Consider the following 17,596-nt stretch of genomic DNA (forward strand, 5'->3'; position numbering starts at 1 on the left):
CAGAAGTCCTGAATGCATTGCCTGGTTTACGTTCGGAAACGAAACTACCATTCGTTGACTTTTCTAACATGTGGTAACCTCCCGGTAACCTGAACGACCGTTCTCGACTTATTTCGATGCCTGTATCCTCTATGTATTGCATGCTAGATGAAATCTACGTGTATACAATTAACAATTAAGAGATGACCATGGTTATACTTGAGCATTTTCATGGTATTTTACTGTCACAAATTGAGTTTTTTGGAGTGACAGTAAAATGGATATATGCAATAGTGAAAACAGAATTAACACCTGCAGATGATCAAATACAACATAGTTACATCCATTTTAATCTAAATGAATGATTTAACCAAAAAACAAACAAACTAGTCCACACAGCTGGTTTATAAAACAAATATTTCATGTGTCATTAACATTTTTATACAAAGATGCATTCGCAATAAAAAAACAAAAAACATTGTCAATCTGTCAAATCATTATCACCTACTGGAGCCATACCAACATGTAGCATAAAATATAACATAGAGCCCAGTTGGGGATTTATCCAAGCATTCTGTGGGTCTGAACATATAGGCCCCTTCCCAAAAGAAAGTGGCACTGAAATATAACATAGTGCCCAGTTGGGGATTTATCCAAGCATTCTGTGGGTCTGAACATATAGGCCCCTTCCCAAAAGAAAGTGGCACTGAAATATAACATAGTGCCCAGTTGGGGATTTATCCAAGCATTCTGTGGGTCTGAACATATAGGCCCCTTCCCAAAAGAAAGTGGCACTGAAATATAACATAGAGCCCAGTTGGGGATTTATCCAAGCATTCTGTGGGTCTGAACATATAGGCCCCTTCCCAAAAGAAAGTGGCACTGAAATATAACATAGTGCCCAGTTGGGGATTTATCCAAGCATTCTGTGGGTCTGAACATATAGGCCCCTTCCCAAAAGAAAGTGGCACTGAAATATAACATAGTGCCCAGTTGGGGATTTATCCAAGCATTCTGTGGGTCTGAACATATAGGCCCCTTCCCAAAAGAAAGTGGCACTGAAAATTCCCAATTTCTATGTTAAAAATTCCCAATCTATCTATTTAATTATGTCTGTTGTAATAAATTATTTTACCAGTGGTGTACTGCATAATTCAGTGGTCTGGTAAAATATCCCAAGTATGATTTACTGGCACTAATTTTTACAATCCCAGTAAATCGCTGCCAGTAGTTAATTTATAATTTTAGCTTTTTCTCCAGCTAGATTAACATGACATTTTTAAACTAACACAGTCACATATATTTATATTTTTCTGGGTTGGGAATTGTACCCCTCCCCCCTTGGCTAATTATTTCCCTGTCCATACTGCAGTAAAGACTACACCCACGCACAATAAAAACAGTCAGAACATTTGTGTACAAGCTCTTTGGTAAAAGCTAGCAAAGTGCTCTGCAAAGATCGTCAAATTATTAGAACTAAGAGCCAGACAAACATTTTGACCTCGAGTGTATTTACACTGAATCCATATCCTAATGAGTACATGACAAATGTACCGCTCCGACAGAAGAGTTCGATATTGGAGAGTGTTTGACATCAGTGTGTGGAGCACGCAGGGTTCAGTGTATTACTCTGAACCCCTGATCACAACCAGTTGTCTAGCAAGCAGTACAAAATTAATAGAGTCTGGCCTTTCAATGAGGCAAACTGATCTGTGGTGCGTTAAGTTCAGCTTTTCTTCAAAGTGTCTTTCTTGATATGCAAGGATTCTGCACCAAATAGTATATGACTCAAGTATCGTTTTCGAATATAGATATGCAATGCGCCGATTGATGAGCCCATTGGGCTGTTTCTCTTTCCAGCCAGTGTATCACGATTGGTATATCAAAGGCTGTGGTATGTGATAACCTGTCCTACCATGATTGGCATATTAAAGGCCATGGTATGTGCTATCCTATTCTAGCATGACTGGCATATCAAAGACCATGGTATGTGCTATCCTATTCTAGCATGACTGGCATATCAAAGGCCATGGTATGTGCTATCCTATTCTAGCATGACTGGCATATCAAAGGCCATGGTATGTGCTATCCTATTCTACCATGACTGGCATATCAAAGGCCATGGTATGTGCTATCCTATTCTACCATGACTGGCATATCAAAGGCTGTAGTATGTGTTATCCTATTCTACCATGACTGGCATATCAAAGGCTGTAGTATGTGTTATCCTATTCTAGCATGACTAGCATATCAAAGGCCATGGTATGTGCTATCCTATTCTAGCATGACTGGCATATCAAAGGCCATGGTATGTGCTATCCTATTCTAGCATGACTGGCATATCAAAGGCCATGGTATGTGCTATCCTATTCTACCATGACTGGCATATCAAAGGCTGTAGTATGTGTTATCCTATTCTAGCATGACTGGCATATCAAAGGCCATGGTATGTGCTATCCTATTCTAGCATGACTGGCATATCAAAGGCCATGGTATGTGCTATCCTATTCTACCATGACTGGCATATCAAAGGCCATGGTATGTGCTATCCTATTCTACCATGACTGGCATATCAAAGGCTGTAGTATGTGTTATCCTATTCTAGCATGACTGGCATATCAAAGGCTGTAGTATGTGTTATCCTATTCTAGCATGACTAGCATATCAAAGGCCATGGTATGTGCTATCCTATTCTAGCATGACTGGCATATCAAAGGCCATGGTATGTGCTATCCTATTCTAGCATGACTGGCATATCAAAGGCCATGGTATGTGCTATCCTATTCTACCATGACTGGCATATCAAAGGCTGTAGTATGTGTTATCCTATTCTAGCATGACTGGCATATCAAAGGCCATGGTATGTGCTATCCTATTCTAGCATGACTGGCATATCAAAGGCCATGGTATGTGCTATCCTATTCTACCATGACTGGCATATCAAAGGCTGTAGTATGTGTTATCCTATTCTAGCATGACTGGCATATCAAAGGCCATGGTATGTGCTATCCTATTCTAGCATGACTGGCATATCAAAGGCCATGGTATGTGCTATCCTATTCTACCATGACTGGCATATCAAAGGCCATGGTATGTGCTATCCTATTCTAGCATGACTGGCATATCAAAGGCCATGGTATGTGCTATCCTATTCTACCATGACTGGCATATCAAAGGCTGTAGTATGTGTTATCCTATTCTAGCATGACTGGCATATCAAAGGCCATGGTATGTGCTATCCTATTCTAGCATGACTGGCATATCAAAGGCCATGGTATGTGCTATCCTATTCTACCATGACTGGCATATCAAAGGCCATGGTATGTGCTATCCTATTCTACCATGACTGGCATATCAAAGGCCATGGTATGTGCTATCCTATTCTAGCATGACTGGCATATAAAAGGCCATGGTATGTGCTATCCTATTCTAGCATGACTGGCATATCAAAGGCCATGGTATGTGCTATCCTATTCTACCATGACTGGCATATCAAAGGCCATGGTATGTGCTATCCTATTCTACCATGACTGGCATATCAAAGGCTGTAGTATGTGTTATCCTATTCTAGCATGACTGGCATATCAAAGGCTGTAGTATGTGTTATCCTATTCTAGCATGACTAGCATATCAAAGGCCATGGTATGTGCTATCCTATTCTAGCATGACTGGCATATCAAAGGCCATGGTATGTGCTATCCTATTCTAGCATGACTGGCATATCAAAGGCTGTAGTATGTGTTATCCTATTCTAGCATGACTGGCATATCAAAGGCCATGGTATGTGCTATCCTATTCTAGCATGACTGGCATATCAAAGGCCATGGTATGTGCTATCCTATTCTACCATGACTGGCATATCAAAGGCTGTAGTATGTGTTATCCTATTCTAGCATGACTGGCATATCAAAGGCCATGGTATGTGCTATCCTATTCTAGCATGACTGGCATATCAAAGGCCATGGTATGTGCTATCCTATTCTAGCATGACTAGCATATCAAAGGCCATGGTATGTGCTATCCTATTCTACCATGACTGGCATATCAAAGGCTGTAGTATGTGTTATCCTATTCTAGCATGACTGGCATATCAAAGGCCATGGTATGTGCTATCCTATTCTAGCATGACTGGCATATCAAAGGCCATGGTATGTGCTATCCTATTCTACCATGACTGGCATATCAAAGGCTGTAGTATGTGTTATCCTATTCTAGCATGACTGGCATATCAAAGGCCATGGTATGTGCTATCCTATTCTAGCATGACTGGCATATCAAAGGCCATGGTATGTGCTATCCTATTCTACCATGACTGGCATATCAAAGGCCATGGTATGTGCTATCCTATTCTAGCATGACTGGCATATAAAAGGCCATGGTATGTGCTATCCTATTCTAGCATGACTGGCATATCAAAGGCCATGGTATGTGCTATCCTATTCTACCATGACTGGCATATCAAAGGCCATGGTATGTGCTATCCTATTCTACCATGACTGGCATATCAAAGGCTGTAGTATGTGTTATCCTATTCTAGCATGACTGGCATATCAAAGGCTGTAGTATGTGTTATCCTATTCTAGCATGACTAGCATATCAAAGGCCATGGTATGTGCTATCCTATTCTAGCATGACTGGCATATCAAAGGCCATGGTATGTGCTATCCTATTCTAGCATGACTGGCATATCAAAGGCCATGGTATGTGCTATCCTATTCTACCATGACTGGCATATCAAAGGCTGTAGTATGTGTTATCCTATTCTAGCATGACTGGCATATCAAAGGCTGTAGTATGTGTTATCCTATTCTACCATGACTGGCATATCAAAGGCTGTAGTATGTGTTATCCTATTCTACCATGACTGGCATATCAAAGGCTGTAGTATGTGTTATCCTATTCTACCATGACTGGCATATCAAAGGCTGTAGTATGTGTTATCCTATTCTACCATGACTGGCATATCAAAGGCTGTAGTATGTGTTATCCTGCCTATGGGATGGTGCAAATAAAAGGTCCCTTGCTAGTAATGGAAAAATGCAACAGGTTTCTTTTCTAAGACTATATGTCAAAATTACCAAATGTTTGACATCCAATAGCCAATGATTAATAAATCAGTTAACTCTAGTGGTACCATGAAACAAAACAAATGTTAACTGTATGAAATAGTAAACAACTCAAGTATCTTTTCAGAATGTAGATATGCAATGTGCCTGTACCAAATAGTATAGGAAAATCCCCAGTTACTTTCAGGTGTGCACAGTGACTTGACAAAGCTAATATGTATAAATCTGGGCACATAAATGTTTATGGGATTATTTTATTTTTTCTCTTTTGTGTATATTATAGCCACATTAATAACTGTTAAGTTGGTAAACAAAGAATATCTATTGTTTAATAATGTAGTGTATATAAATTACCACTTTTATTATTGTGGGTACTGTATATTTGGGTTTATTGTTTTTGATTAATAAAACAGGGTCACGTTTTCACTATGGCTTTTCACAAAGAATAACATCTTAGACCAATGTTTTTATTTGTATACCTCTCAGAGTAAAACTAAGTTATTTGCAGTAACCAAAATTTATGCATATTGTGATTGAGGGTTTGAATAGCAGGGTTCAATAAATCCACTAGACCTCAGTCTCGGCTAGTGAATATTTGGCCCTCAGTCTCGGCTAGTGAATATTTGGCCCTCAGTCTCGGCTAGTGAATATTTGGCCCTCAGTGTCGGCTAGTGAATATTTGGCCCTCAGTGTCGGCTAGTGAATATTTGGCCCTCAGTGTCGGCTAGTGAATATTTGGCCCTCAGTCTCAGTCAGACATGCTTTAGGTAGCCCAAACACAAAATATTCACATTTCAGGTTTGTTTTAAATAATTGAAAAAGTTTAATTATTAAAAAAATGTTGAAAGTAAGCATCTGAAATATGCTTCAGTAATGTAATATTGATTTAAAGAATCACTTCTAGATAGCAAAGATATCAACGTATATGATATTGAATGACATGGTCCGAATGATTACCAATTGGATCAGGAAGTCTTTGTTTTATCAAGACTACATCTAACTACATCTGGTCTACAAAATCAATGTTTATAAATAGATGTCAGCAAATTACGGTAAGCCAATACTTTCAGGTTTGCAACCCACGAGCAAGATTAAATATATGCAATACAATTATTAATAGTTGCTCATATTTTATATAAAGAAGATTTTTTTAAAGATTTAAAGTCGCCCAAATGGGACATTGGTCGCATTTGGCGACCTGGGGCCTAATTCAGAAAGGTCTCTTAGGCTCTGTTAGACAACAAAGCATCCTCTTTGTAAGTCTTTTAGTATTGCACTGCGAGATCGGCAAAGTTGCGAGAGTTTAGTGAATTAGTCCCCTGGTGACTGGCAGTTTCTAGCCCTGATATCACTACAATACACAGGACACTGGCCAAAGCTTCTGTGAGGGTTGGTAATTTTCTCAAACTTTTGGCGAACACTGGACTATCTTACTTTAGTTTGAGTTCATTGATCGGAAATACAAATGTGCTGACATGTTGAAGGTTCTTGGTTTTCTGACAACAGTGTATGGTATTTTTGTGAAAAACTTAGTTTGTGAGTGAAATACTAATTTAAACATCTCTATAGTCTGTCCCATCCACTTTACAAAAAACAGAGAAGTTTTTTTGTAAATAATTTCAGTTTTGTTTGACGTAAGAAGAAAAGTAAAAGTGTTTTGGGAATAACAAAAAATCCAATTTTTGTGTGCAATTTAGAAAACAACCATCTCAGAAACAAATAACTTGTAGTAAATTCCATAGTATGAAAAAAGGCATTCCCTGTGGAAAGGAGTATAGTCAAATTTATTTCTGAGTATTTAATCATATCTATGGGGGCGGGATTTAGTTTAGTTGGTTGAGTGCTCGCTTGAGGTGCTTACGTTGCAGTATCGAACCACCTTGATAGATATATTCAACTGATTGGGTTTTGTTTTGTTTCAACCAGTGCACCACAACTGGTCAAAAGCTGTGGTATGTGCTTTCCTGTCTGTGGGAAAGTGCATATAAAAGATCCCTTCCTGCATTAAGAAAAATGTAGCAGGTTTCCTCTGATGACTACGAGTCACAAATATCAAATGTTTGACATCCACTAGCCGATGATTAATTAATTAATGTGCTCTAGTGGTGTCGTTAAACAAAACAAACTATAACTTTAATCATATCTGCATTCATTCAGCATTCGACAACCCTGTCAAATGTTCAGATGTTCTGGAGATGAGTACAATACAACAAATCTTAAAGATTCAGTATGACATATTGCTAAAAGGTGCTTACAAAACCCAGTATCATCGCAGTTCTCAGAAACGGTCAAATGAAGACACGTTTTTGAGTTTCAGTAGATCTGTGTTAGGTCAACCATAAACACACTGGATGTACACAGATGACTGTTCTAACCAAAACAAACATAAACACACATTGGATGTACACAGGTGACTGTTCTAACCAAAACAACCATAAACACACACTGGATGTACACAGGTGACTGTTCTAATCAAAACAACCATAAACACACACTGGATGTACACAGATGACTATTCTAACGAAAACAACCATAAACACACTCAGGATGTACACAGATGACTATTCTAACGAAATCAAAGATAAACACACTCAGGATGTACACAGATGACTATTCTAACGAAATCAAAGATAAACACACACTGGATGTACACAGATGACTATTCTAACGAAAACAACCATAAACACACTCAGGATGTACACAGATGACTATTCTAACGAAAACAACCATAAACACACACTGGATGTACACGGATCACTATTCTAACGAAAACAACCATAAACACACTGGATGTACACAGATGACTATTCTAACGAAATCAAAGATAAACACACACTGGATGTACACAGATGACTATTCTAACGAAAACAAACATAAACACACACTGGATGTACACAGATGACTATTCTAACGAAAACAAACATAAACACACACTGGATGTACACAGATGACTATTCTAACGAAAACAACCATAAACACACTCAGGATGTACACAGATGACTATTCTAACGAAATCAAAGATAAACACACTCTGGATGTACACGGATCACTATTCTAACGAAAACAAAGATAAACACACTCTGGATGTACTCGGATCACTATTCTAACGAAAACAAACATAAACACACTCTGGATGTACTCGGATCACTATTCTAACGAAAACAAACATAAACACACTCTGGATGTACTCGGATCACTATTCTAACGAAAACAAACATAAACACACACTGGATGTACACAGATCACTATTCTAACGAAAACAACCATAAACACACACTGGATGTACACAGATCACTATTCTAACGAAAACAAACATAAACACACTCTGGATGTACTCAGATCACTATTCTAACGAAAACAAACATAAACACACTCTGGATGTACACAGATGACTATTCTAACGAAATCAAAGATAAACACACTCTGGATGTACACAGATGACTATTCTAACGAAAACAAACATAAACACACTCTGGATGTACTCGGATCACTATTCTAACGAAAACAAACATAAACACACACTGGATGTACACAGATGACTATTCTAACGAAAACAAACATAAACACACTCTGGATGTACTCGGATCACTATTCTAACGAAAACAAACATAAACACACACTGGGTGTACTCAGATCACTATTCTAACGAAAACAAACATAAACACACACTGGATGTACACAGATGACTATTCTAACGAAAACAAACATAAACACACACTGGATGTACACAGATGACTATTCTAACGAAAACAAACATAAACACACACTGGATGTACACAGATGACTATTCTAACGAAAACAACCATAAACACACTGGATGTACACAGATGACTATTCTAACGAAAACAAACATAAACACACTCTGGATGTACTCAGATCACTATTCTAACGAAAACAAACATAAACACACTCTGGATGTACTCAGATCAAAAACAAACTTTTAATAACTTCCAACAGAAATTTTGTATACCATGTTGATTGTAAATATTAGTTGATTTTCAGTTTGGTTGATTGTAAATATTACCGGGTAGTTGAGTTTTAGTTTGGTTGATTGTAAATATTACTGGTTAGTTGATTTTTTGTTTGGTTGATTGTAAATATTACTGGTTAGTTGATTTTCTGTTTGGTTGATTGTAAATATTACCGATTAGTTGATTTTCAGTTTGGTTGATTGTAAATATTAATAGGTAGTTGATTTTCAGTTTGGTTGTTGTAAATATTACTGGTAGTTCATTTTCAGTTTGGTTGATTGTCAATATTACCGGGTAGTTCATTTTCTGTTTGGTTGATTGTAAATATTACTGAGTAGTTGATTTTCAGTTTGGTTGTTGTAAATATTACTGGGTAGTTGACTTTCAGTTTGGTTGATTGTAAATATTACCAGGTAGTTCATTTTCAGTTTGGTTGATTGTAAATATTACCTGGTAGTTGATTTTCAGTTTGGTTGATTGTAAATATTACCGGGTAGTTCATTTTCAGTTTGGTTGATTGTAAATATTACCGGGTAGTTCATTTTCAGTTTGGTTGATTGTAAATATTACCGGGTAGTTCATTTTCAGTTTGGTTGATTGTAAATATTACCGGGTAGTTCATTTTCAGGTTAGTTGATTGTAAATATTATTTGTTTTTCAGTTTGATTGACTGTAAATATTAAAAGTTTCAGTTTGGTTAATTGTAAATATTATTTATTTTTCAATTTAGTTGATTGTATATATTAGTTATTTTTCAGTGTAGTTGATTGTAAAAAAAAAAAAATTCAGTTTGGTTGACTTTAAATATTATTTGTTCATATGTTTTCAGATTGGTTGATTGTAAATATAATTTGTTTTTCAGTTTGGTTGACTGTAAATATTTGTTTTTCAGTTTGGATAATTATAAATATTTGTTTTCCAGGAAAGTTGGCCTTTGTGGCATGTGATCCTTGACTTCTGTATAGCCTCCAAGTCCACCCAACTCAAAGATTTGTTTGAGGTTTGTAATGTTTTTACAAATGTTATTATATCTAAATGTGTTGGTAATTTGACAAATTCAAAATTCAAAGTAATACCAGCAGTAACTGAAGCAAGCAAACCTGTGTGAGGTGTGGAAGTTCATGGGATCGATCCTCCAGTGTGCCTGTGTTACTTGTTTTTTCTCTCATTCATGATGAACATTTTGTTTTGAAAATTTTGATTACTGACAGTTGTGGGAATTGGTTGGCACTTCTTGACTGATCATTAGTTATAATGGGTTGGCACTTTCAATTAAACTGTTAGTTAGAATTATATGAACATAAGGATTTGAATTATAAGAACAATCACCTATTGCTAATGTCACCAGCATCTATAGACCCTACAAATGGCCAGTTTTACCTGTAATACCTATTTAATTTTTGTTTTCCTGTTATGTACACATGGAAACAAACACCAATCTAAACATACATACATCAATTCCATCATCTAAACCCGGAGGTACAGTTACAGTTAACAGTTTCCCACACAATCGATTATGGAGTTTTGTAATTGATTATCACATTGAAGTAGCCAAACTGATCAATTTTCAATTATAATCGATTATTGGGACATCACTGGTTGTTGGTCAGTTTGAAAATTGATTATCTAATACTATTCATGAATTGCAAATTCAGGAAAGCAAATAACACATGTATATGTCACAGAGTCTAGTAATAACCAATCTTCGTACTAGTGTGTTATATCCAATGTGTGTGTATTTGTTTTGTTTGTTTTCTCTCAGAAATGTGTGACGCTGTGTCGCGAAGTATGTCAACCGGCCAAAGAACTCTACATACAGTGGACGTACCTCAGCACAGGAATCAAACCAGCCAGGAAACTCTACAAGAGGTAATTTCTTTACCTCTCTTTCCTGGGTGATATCAGATAGGGTGCACAGGACAGACATGCTTGAACCTTATGTGGATATGGTCATGTAAAAGAGCTAACGTAATATAAGTTAGTCAGTACACAGTACAAGAACACACTTTAAGCAGCATTGGGGTTTTGTTTCATATCCATGCAGAATGAATGGGGTGTAAAAATCACTTTAGTGTGAATCCTTGAAAAAGCATTAGCCTGTCTCCAGTTGACAGTTTGTCCTTGTATTGTCCAACTTCTGTATTCTGGGGAGGCATTCCTTTCTTTTCCTTATTCCTTAATAGAAGTATTCATCCATATACATAACATTGTTTGACAGTCAATAGCTTATCTGTTTTTGATACTGGGGTGTCATTAAACATCCATCCATCCATCCATCCATCCATCCATCCATCCATCCATCCATCCATCCATCCATCCATCCATCCATCCATCCATCCATCCATCCATCCATCCATCCATCCATCCATTCATCCTTCCATCCATCCATCCATCCATCCTTCATTCCTTCCTTCCATCCGTACATCCATCTATTCTTTAAATGTAGTTTTAATATTTTCTAAGATTTGTCAGTGACTTTCATTCATTCTCATTTCAGACTTTCTCAAGCCAAACCAGTGTCAATTGATTTCTACAGGAAGTACATCGCAATAGAAAGTGCTCAGGTATACAAATTAAACATATATATTTTGTTAATTACACAGTAGACTTTATAAACGATTATGGTTTATTGGTATAGTTTAATACTTGTTGCTAGTTTTCAGTTGCAGTTCATTTTACAATGGCAACCATAAGCAGTGACACTCCTCTACACCCTCAGGACCATTTAAAAACTCTTCTTTAAAGGGCTATCCTGTTTAGAGAGGTTCTCTTCTATACTGATATTTAAAAAGGCACAGTGGACAATGTCCAGTTTTGAGAGAATTCCGTTTACAGAGGGTCCAGTTTTGACGGGTTTCATGTTACTTTAAAAATTATTATTAAAAAATACTTAATATACAGTGTTTAAAAGATCAGCTTAATGGCTGTAATTTAGGTCATTGATCTACAGCATGAGCAGCAACAGTTGTCTACCTTTAGCAGTTTGACACAGTTAACTAATGAACCAATTACTTAAATTTTATTATCCCACGAGTAATATTGATATGTTTTAAAGGATATTTGTGTAGTCTTTATTTCTGAATGTGGTGGAAGTAATCCATGCATGACAAAATATCTCCTGCAGCACTCATTGGAACTTATTAGCACGGTTTTAAAAGTCATTTCACTGAAATAATGATTTTTAAAATCCTTTTGTACTTACTTGATAATCATTTTAGGGCTGGTAAGAAAACATAAAAAAGGGACTAATTACGAATGTGGATCAATACGCTTTAAGTTAATTGCACATCTGCCGAGTCAATAAAATCATTGCCCGACCTTCCACCGAGCAGTAATTACAGGTAACTCAATAATAACACAGGATTCAAGACCGGCCTGCATTAACCACTGCCGTAAATTGCACATCCCCTGATTTTATATCTGACTCGGGTTGCCTTGATGGCAATTACATCCCTCTAATGAAGCAGGGCTCTTAGTTTAGATATTGATCCCCTATGCTTACAGTGGAACTTGATTTAAAAGGACACTTTAAATAACAACCACCTCTCTTTAAAGGACACTCCAGTTATATCATTTCTCGATAAAACAATATAAATAAAAAACTATTTAACATAAACCTGTATATAATAGATATAATTTTGAGTATGGTGGTCTTAATAGATAGGTCTGACTATCAGAATCTAGTGTGGAAGAACAATGATATAACATAGGTTTATGTGAAGCAAAGATTGTCTGGAAAAACTATTATGTTTTGTTTATGCTGTGCAAGAACTTATTTATTATTTCATCAGCGAGGTTTATGTCACACGAGTGTTGCATTTATGTCTCGATCATTGTTGTGGTTCTTTGATGACTAGGAGGAAAACACAACAGATTATGACAAAATCAATATGGCTGACTTCATTGGGTTAATTAACTGCAGTTTGGCAGTTGTGTCTTAGCAAATGAAATCCTTAACTCCCACTTGATAGAATAGGAAGAGCTTGCAGGGGGCCAGTAATAATAATATTACAACACTAAGAATGTAAGAATAATGGCAGCAATAAAAACAATCATACATTGTTGCCTTACCGATCGACTTTTTTTATTAATGAGGTCAGTAGAGGTGACATTTATGAAAACTATTATATGGAAGTTGTTTGTCAGGAAGGCGTCATATTCTTATTGTTGTTTATTACTGTGAATATGATTATCATTTATATGAGATTGTTTGTGATCGTTGTAAATCACCATGGAGCTTGTTGTTTATTTATGAGTTGTATAAAGATGGTGATGTTGTCAAATGTTTATTGGATTTCTCAGATCATTTAAGAGATTGGAGCATTATAGAAGGGTTGGGGGGTTTTGTCTGACAGACAGACAAGCAGACAAACAGATAAGCAGACAGACAGACAAGTAGACAGACAGACATACACACACACAGACAAATAAGCAGAAAGACAGACATACATACAGATAAGCAGAGAGACAGACAGACAAGCAAACAGCAGGAAGACAGACAAGCAGACAGACAAATAAGCAGACAGACATACAGACAAGCAGACAAACATACATACAGACAAGCAGACAGATATAAGCAGGCAGACAAGACAGATAAGCATACAGACAGACAGAATTACAAGCAGACAAGCAGTAAAGGTAGATCTATGAGGCATGGGGAGCTACCCTCTTCTAGACTTTATAAAATGTTTTCCACTTTTACAGCTATTTTATATTACCATTAACTTACACATTACAATGTTTTGCTACAATTATCATCTATCTTCTACCTAGTGTGTGTAGTATACATTTCATATATTAAACCAAAACCCCAGAAGTACTGAAACCAGAGTGAGCTGTTTTCATATTTACTATTAGTACTGGTTTATTTCCTTGTCTACCCTTTTATTTATGAAGGAAAAAGGCAAGATGTAATTTTACTTTTCCAGTGGCAGCAGCCATGGCTGAGATGGTGTCAACCCCAGCATCTAGCTCCATTTCTCACTAACTTAATATCCTAGATCATCGAAACATTTCTCACTAACTTTATATATCCTAGATCATCGAAACATTTCTCACTAACTTTATATCCTAGATCATCGAAACATTTCTCACTAACTTAATATCCTAGATCATCGAAACATTTCTCACTAACTTTATATCCTAGATCAATGAAACTTTGTTTATAGTTACATCTATGAATTATGAATCTTCATCTTGAATTTGAAATTTATTGAATTAAACTTCTTTTTGATTGATTTGTAAAAAATTATCTTTTCACATGCATTAAAATGAACATATATACGGTAGATGCTATGATCAGTGACACTGATTCAGTGACTGAATAACTTTATGGTAGGTGAAACATTGAATTCTGTGAAAGTCTCGTTTGACCAAATGTAGATTGTAGAATACCACTACTGATTGTCAGTCATTTTACCAAGTGTAGATTGTAGAATAATACCACTACTGATTGTCAGTCATTTTACCAAATGTAGATTGTAGAATAATACCACTACTGATTGTCAGTCATTTTACCAAGTGTAGATTGTAGAATACCACTACTGATTGTCAGTCATTTTACCAAGTGTAGATTGTAGAATAATACCACTACTGATTGTCAGTCACGTTACCAAGTGTAGATTGTAGAATAATACCACTACTGATTGTCAGTCACTTTACCAAGTGTAGATTGTAGAATAATACCACTACTGATTGTCAGTCATTTTACCAAGTGTAGATTGTAGAATAATACCACTACTGATTGTCAGTCATTTTACCAAATGTAGATTGTAGAATAATACCACTACTGATTGTCAGTCATTTTACCAAGTGTAGATTGTAGAATACCACTACTGATTGTCAGTCATTTTACCAAGTGTAGATTGTAGAATAATACCACTACTGATTGTCAGTCACTTTACCAAGTGTAGATTGTAGAATAATACCACTACTGATTGTCAGTCACTTTACCAAGTGTAGATTGTAGAATAATACCACTACTGATTGTCAGTCATTTTACCAAGTGTAGATTGTAGAATAATACCACTACTGATTGTCAGTCATTTTACCAAGTGTAGATTGTAGAATAATACCACTACTGATTGTCAGTCACTTTACCAAGTGTAGATTGTAGAATACCACTACTGATTGTCAGTCATTTTACCAAGTGTAGATTGTAGAATAATACCACTACTGATTGTCAGTCATTTTACCAAGTGTAGATTGTAGAATAATACCACTACTGATTGTCAGTCATTTTACCAAGTGTAGATTGTAGAATACCACTACTGATTGTCAGTCATTTTACCAAGTGTAGATTGTAGAATAATACCACTACTGATTGTCAGTCATTTTACCAAGTGTAGATTGTAGAATAATACCACTACTGATTGTCAGTCACTTTACCAAGTGTAGATTGTAGAATACCACTACTGATTGTCAGTCATTTTACCAAATGTAGATTGTAGAATAATACCACTACTGATTGTCAGTCATTTTACCAAGTGTAGATTGTAGAATAATACCACTACTGATTGTCAGTCACTTTACCAAGTGTAGATTGTAGAATACCACTACTGATTGTCAGTCACTTTACCAAGTGTAGATTGTAGAATAATATCACTACTGATAGTCAGTCATTTTATCAAATGTAGATTGTAGAATAATACCACTACTGATAGTCAGTCATAATGCAAATGAAGGTTGTAGAATAATGTTATTACTGGTACCAGTACTTCATTAATTTACGAAATGTAGGTCGCAGATATAATGTAATCTGATGTGATTGGCTGTGTTAATTTAGCCGTTTCTAGTTACTGAGTGTGATTATGAAAGAGGCCGAGTCAGCCGCTAAAAGCTTTAATCCCGATCGTGTTGACTGTGAGTAAACAGGCTCCATGCATTAAGAAATAGGTCTGGGTTATTAATGTATATTTTCAACTATTAAAGGGAACTTTTTTCTCTTTTTTTCTTTTTTACTCTTGATTTATTGAATGGAAATTTTGAAGAAAGCTTGAATATAAACTTTCCCAGAGCAATAGTCTTGGGTTTTTATAAGAAGAATTTGTTGTCTGCCAAAGGTGTTAGCAAATGAATGAGTGCATCTTTGGGTTGAAGTGTATACTGCAGTAATTTATGGTTGTGAACACCTACATTAGGTTTTCATAGCGGTAGACTGATTAATGAATTGAAAAAAAATAGTTTAAGAAAGTTTATGTACATCCTACAAAAAACAACATTTCGCCACCACATAACCATTTATTGTGTCGTATACTTAATCTAGCAGCTTAATGTAGACCGGTTTAGGAAATAGTTCCTCAGTAAAAAAATTTTTAACAAATTCTGATATGCCTTTTGAAATCTTTCTTTGATGATTACAAGTCGGTTGAGTATTTAAGTCAATCAATCAATCAATAAAATATTTACATGCTCCTATACCACAAAGGTTTCGAGCATGTCTATCCCAGTTTCGGCCACCGGATGCCAGTAGTCCAACCTGGGACAGAACAATTACTGGGGCAATTTTGATATGTAAACAAACAGGGAAAAAGGACTTTACAATAAATAATTTTGTGCGTTATTTTCCAAAACAATATTTAATATACAGCAAACAACTAACAATTTGTAACGCAAATTTAGATCGGGCAGTCCTAAATATAAATATATTTTAAAATGTTTTTTAAATATATTAATTAGCCCTCAAAATAGGGGTGGCAGGTGACTAGGAGGTTAGGCTTCAGTCACAGGACGTTTTTTTTAATAGGGAAATATGTTTTACTTAGGGGCACCCATCATATTGGGGACTTCGGTGTGGCCGAAACTAGGGAAGGTTCCGGGGGGGGGGGGGGGGGGGGGGGGTCCCCCGGACAAACCTAACAACTCTTACGACCAAAACCACCTACGCCTACCGCCCTAACCATCTTCCGGTGGATATCACACACACCCCCCCCCCCCCCAGCACCCACCCCACCCACCCCGGCCAACCCAACCGTCGTGCCCTCCAGTCTCGGTGCCCCCATCAAAAATTAGGCCCAAGGGCTAACGATTCTACCAGAGAAGAAAAGAAAAAAAATTAATAATAATAATCAAAATAATAAAAAAAAGTATTTAAACAGGGAAAGTTAAGCGTCTGGTGAGTCTGGCAATATAAAAACGTATCCTGGCAATTCCAAGTCCAGGGGCGCCTCTCTATAATCCTGGAGAAACAGAACGTTATGCCATTCATCAGACGCTGGCACCACTTTAATTTAGAAACCTAGCGCATACAAGTATGGTATAGAACCATGTTGCATACCCTAGGATAGGAGCAGCGCACCGCCCTATTAAATTCCTATTTCCTATTATAAAAAGAGGTTAAAAACATAAATAACTTATCATAAAAAACACATATTTAAAAGAGCACGTTGGTAACCTATTTAATTTAAAAAATAAACACCAAACTAAAAATTGAAACGATTTATACAATATATTTGACCGGCGAGAAGGGGGGTTGTTACTGCCAGATAACGCACCCCCAACTATCAGCTCGGAGTAATAAAACATTCATCCATCACCAACCATACATAATAATATAGACATTTAAAAAATAATTATATATAA

At 36.4% G+C, this 17,596-nt stretch overlaps 1 protein-coding gene across 1 annotated transcript in view; it reads left to right on the top strand.

Moving 5' to 3' along the window:
* LOC121380069 (U3 small nucleolar RNA-associated protein 6 homolog) overlaps window positions 1-17,596 on the top strand; it is a 199,061-nt gene that overhangs the window by 169,643 nt on the left and 11,822 nt on the right. Inside the window, exons 18-20 of the mRNA XM_041508813.1 lie at window positions 9,939-10,016; window positions 10,779-10,885; window positions 11,514-11,580. Coding sequence (XP_041364747.1) covers window positions 9,939-10,016; window positions 10,779-10,885; window positions 11,514-11,580 — 252 coding nt within the window. The remainder of the gene's footprint in view (window positions 1-9,938; window positions 10,017-10,778; window positions 10,886-11,513; window positions 11,581-17,596) is intronic.

The sequence above is a fragment of the Gigantopelta aegis genome, chromosome 8 (assembly GCF_016097555.1).
Source record: "Gigantopelta aegis isolate Gae_Host chromosome 8, Gae_host_genome, whole genome shotgun sequence".
Lineage (NCBI taxonomy): Eukaryota > Metazoa > Mollusca > Gastropoda > Neomphalida > Peltospiridae > Gigantopelta > Gigantopelta aegis.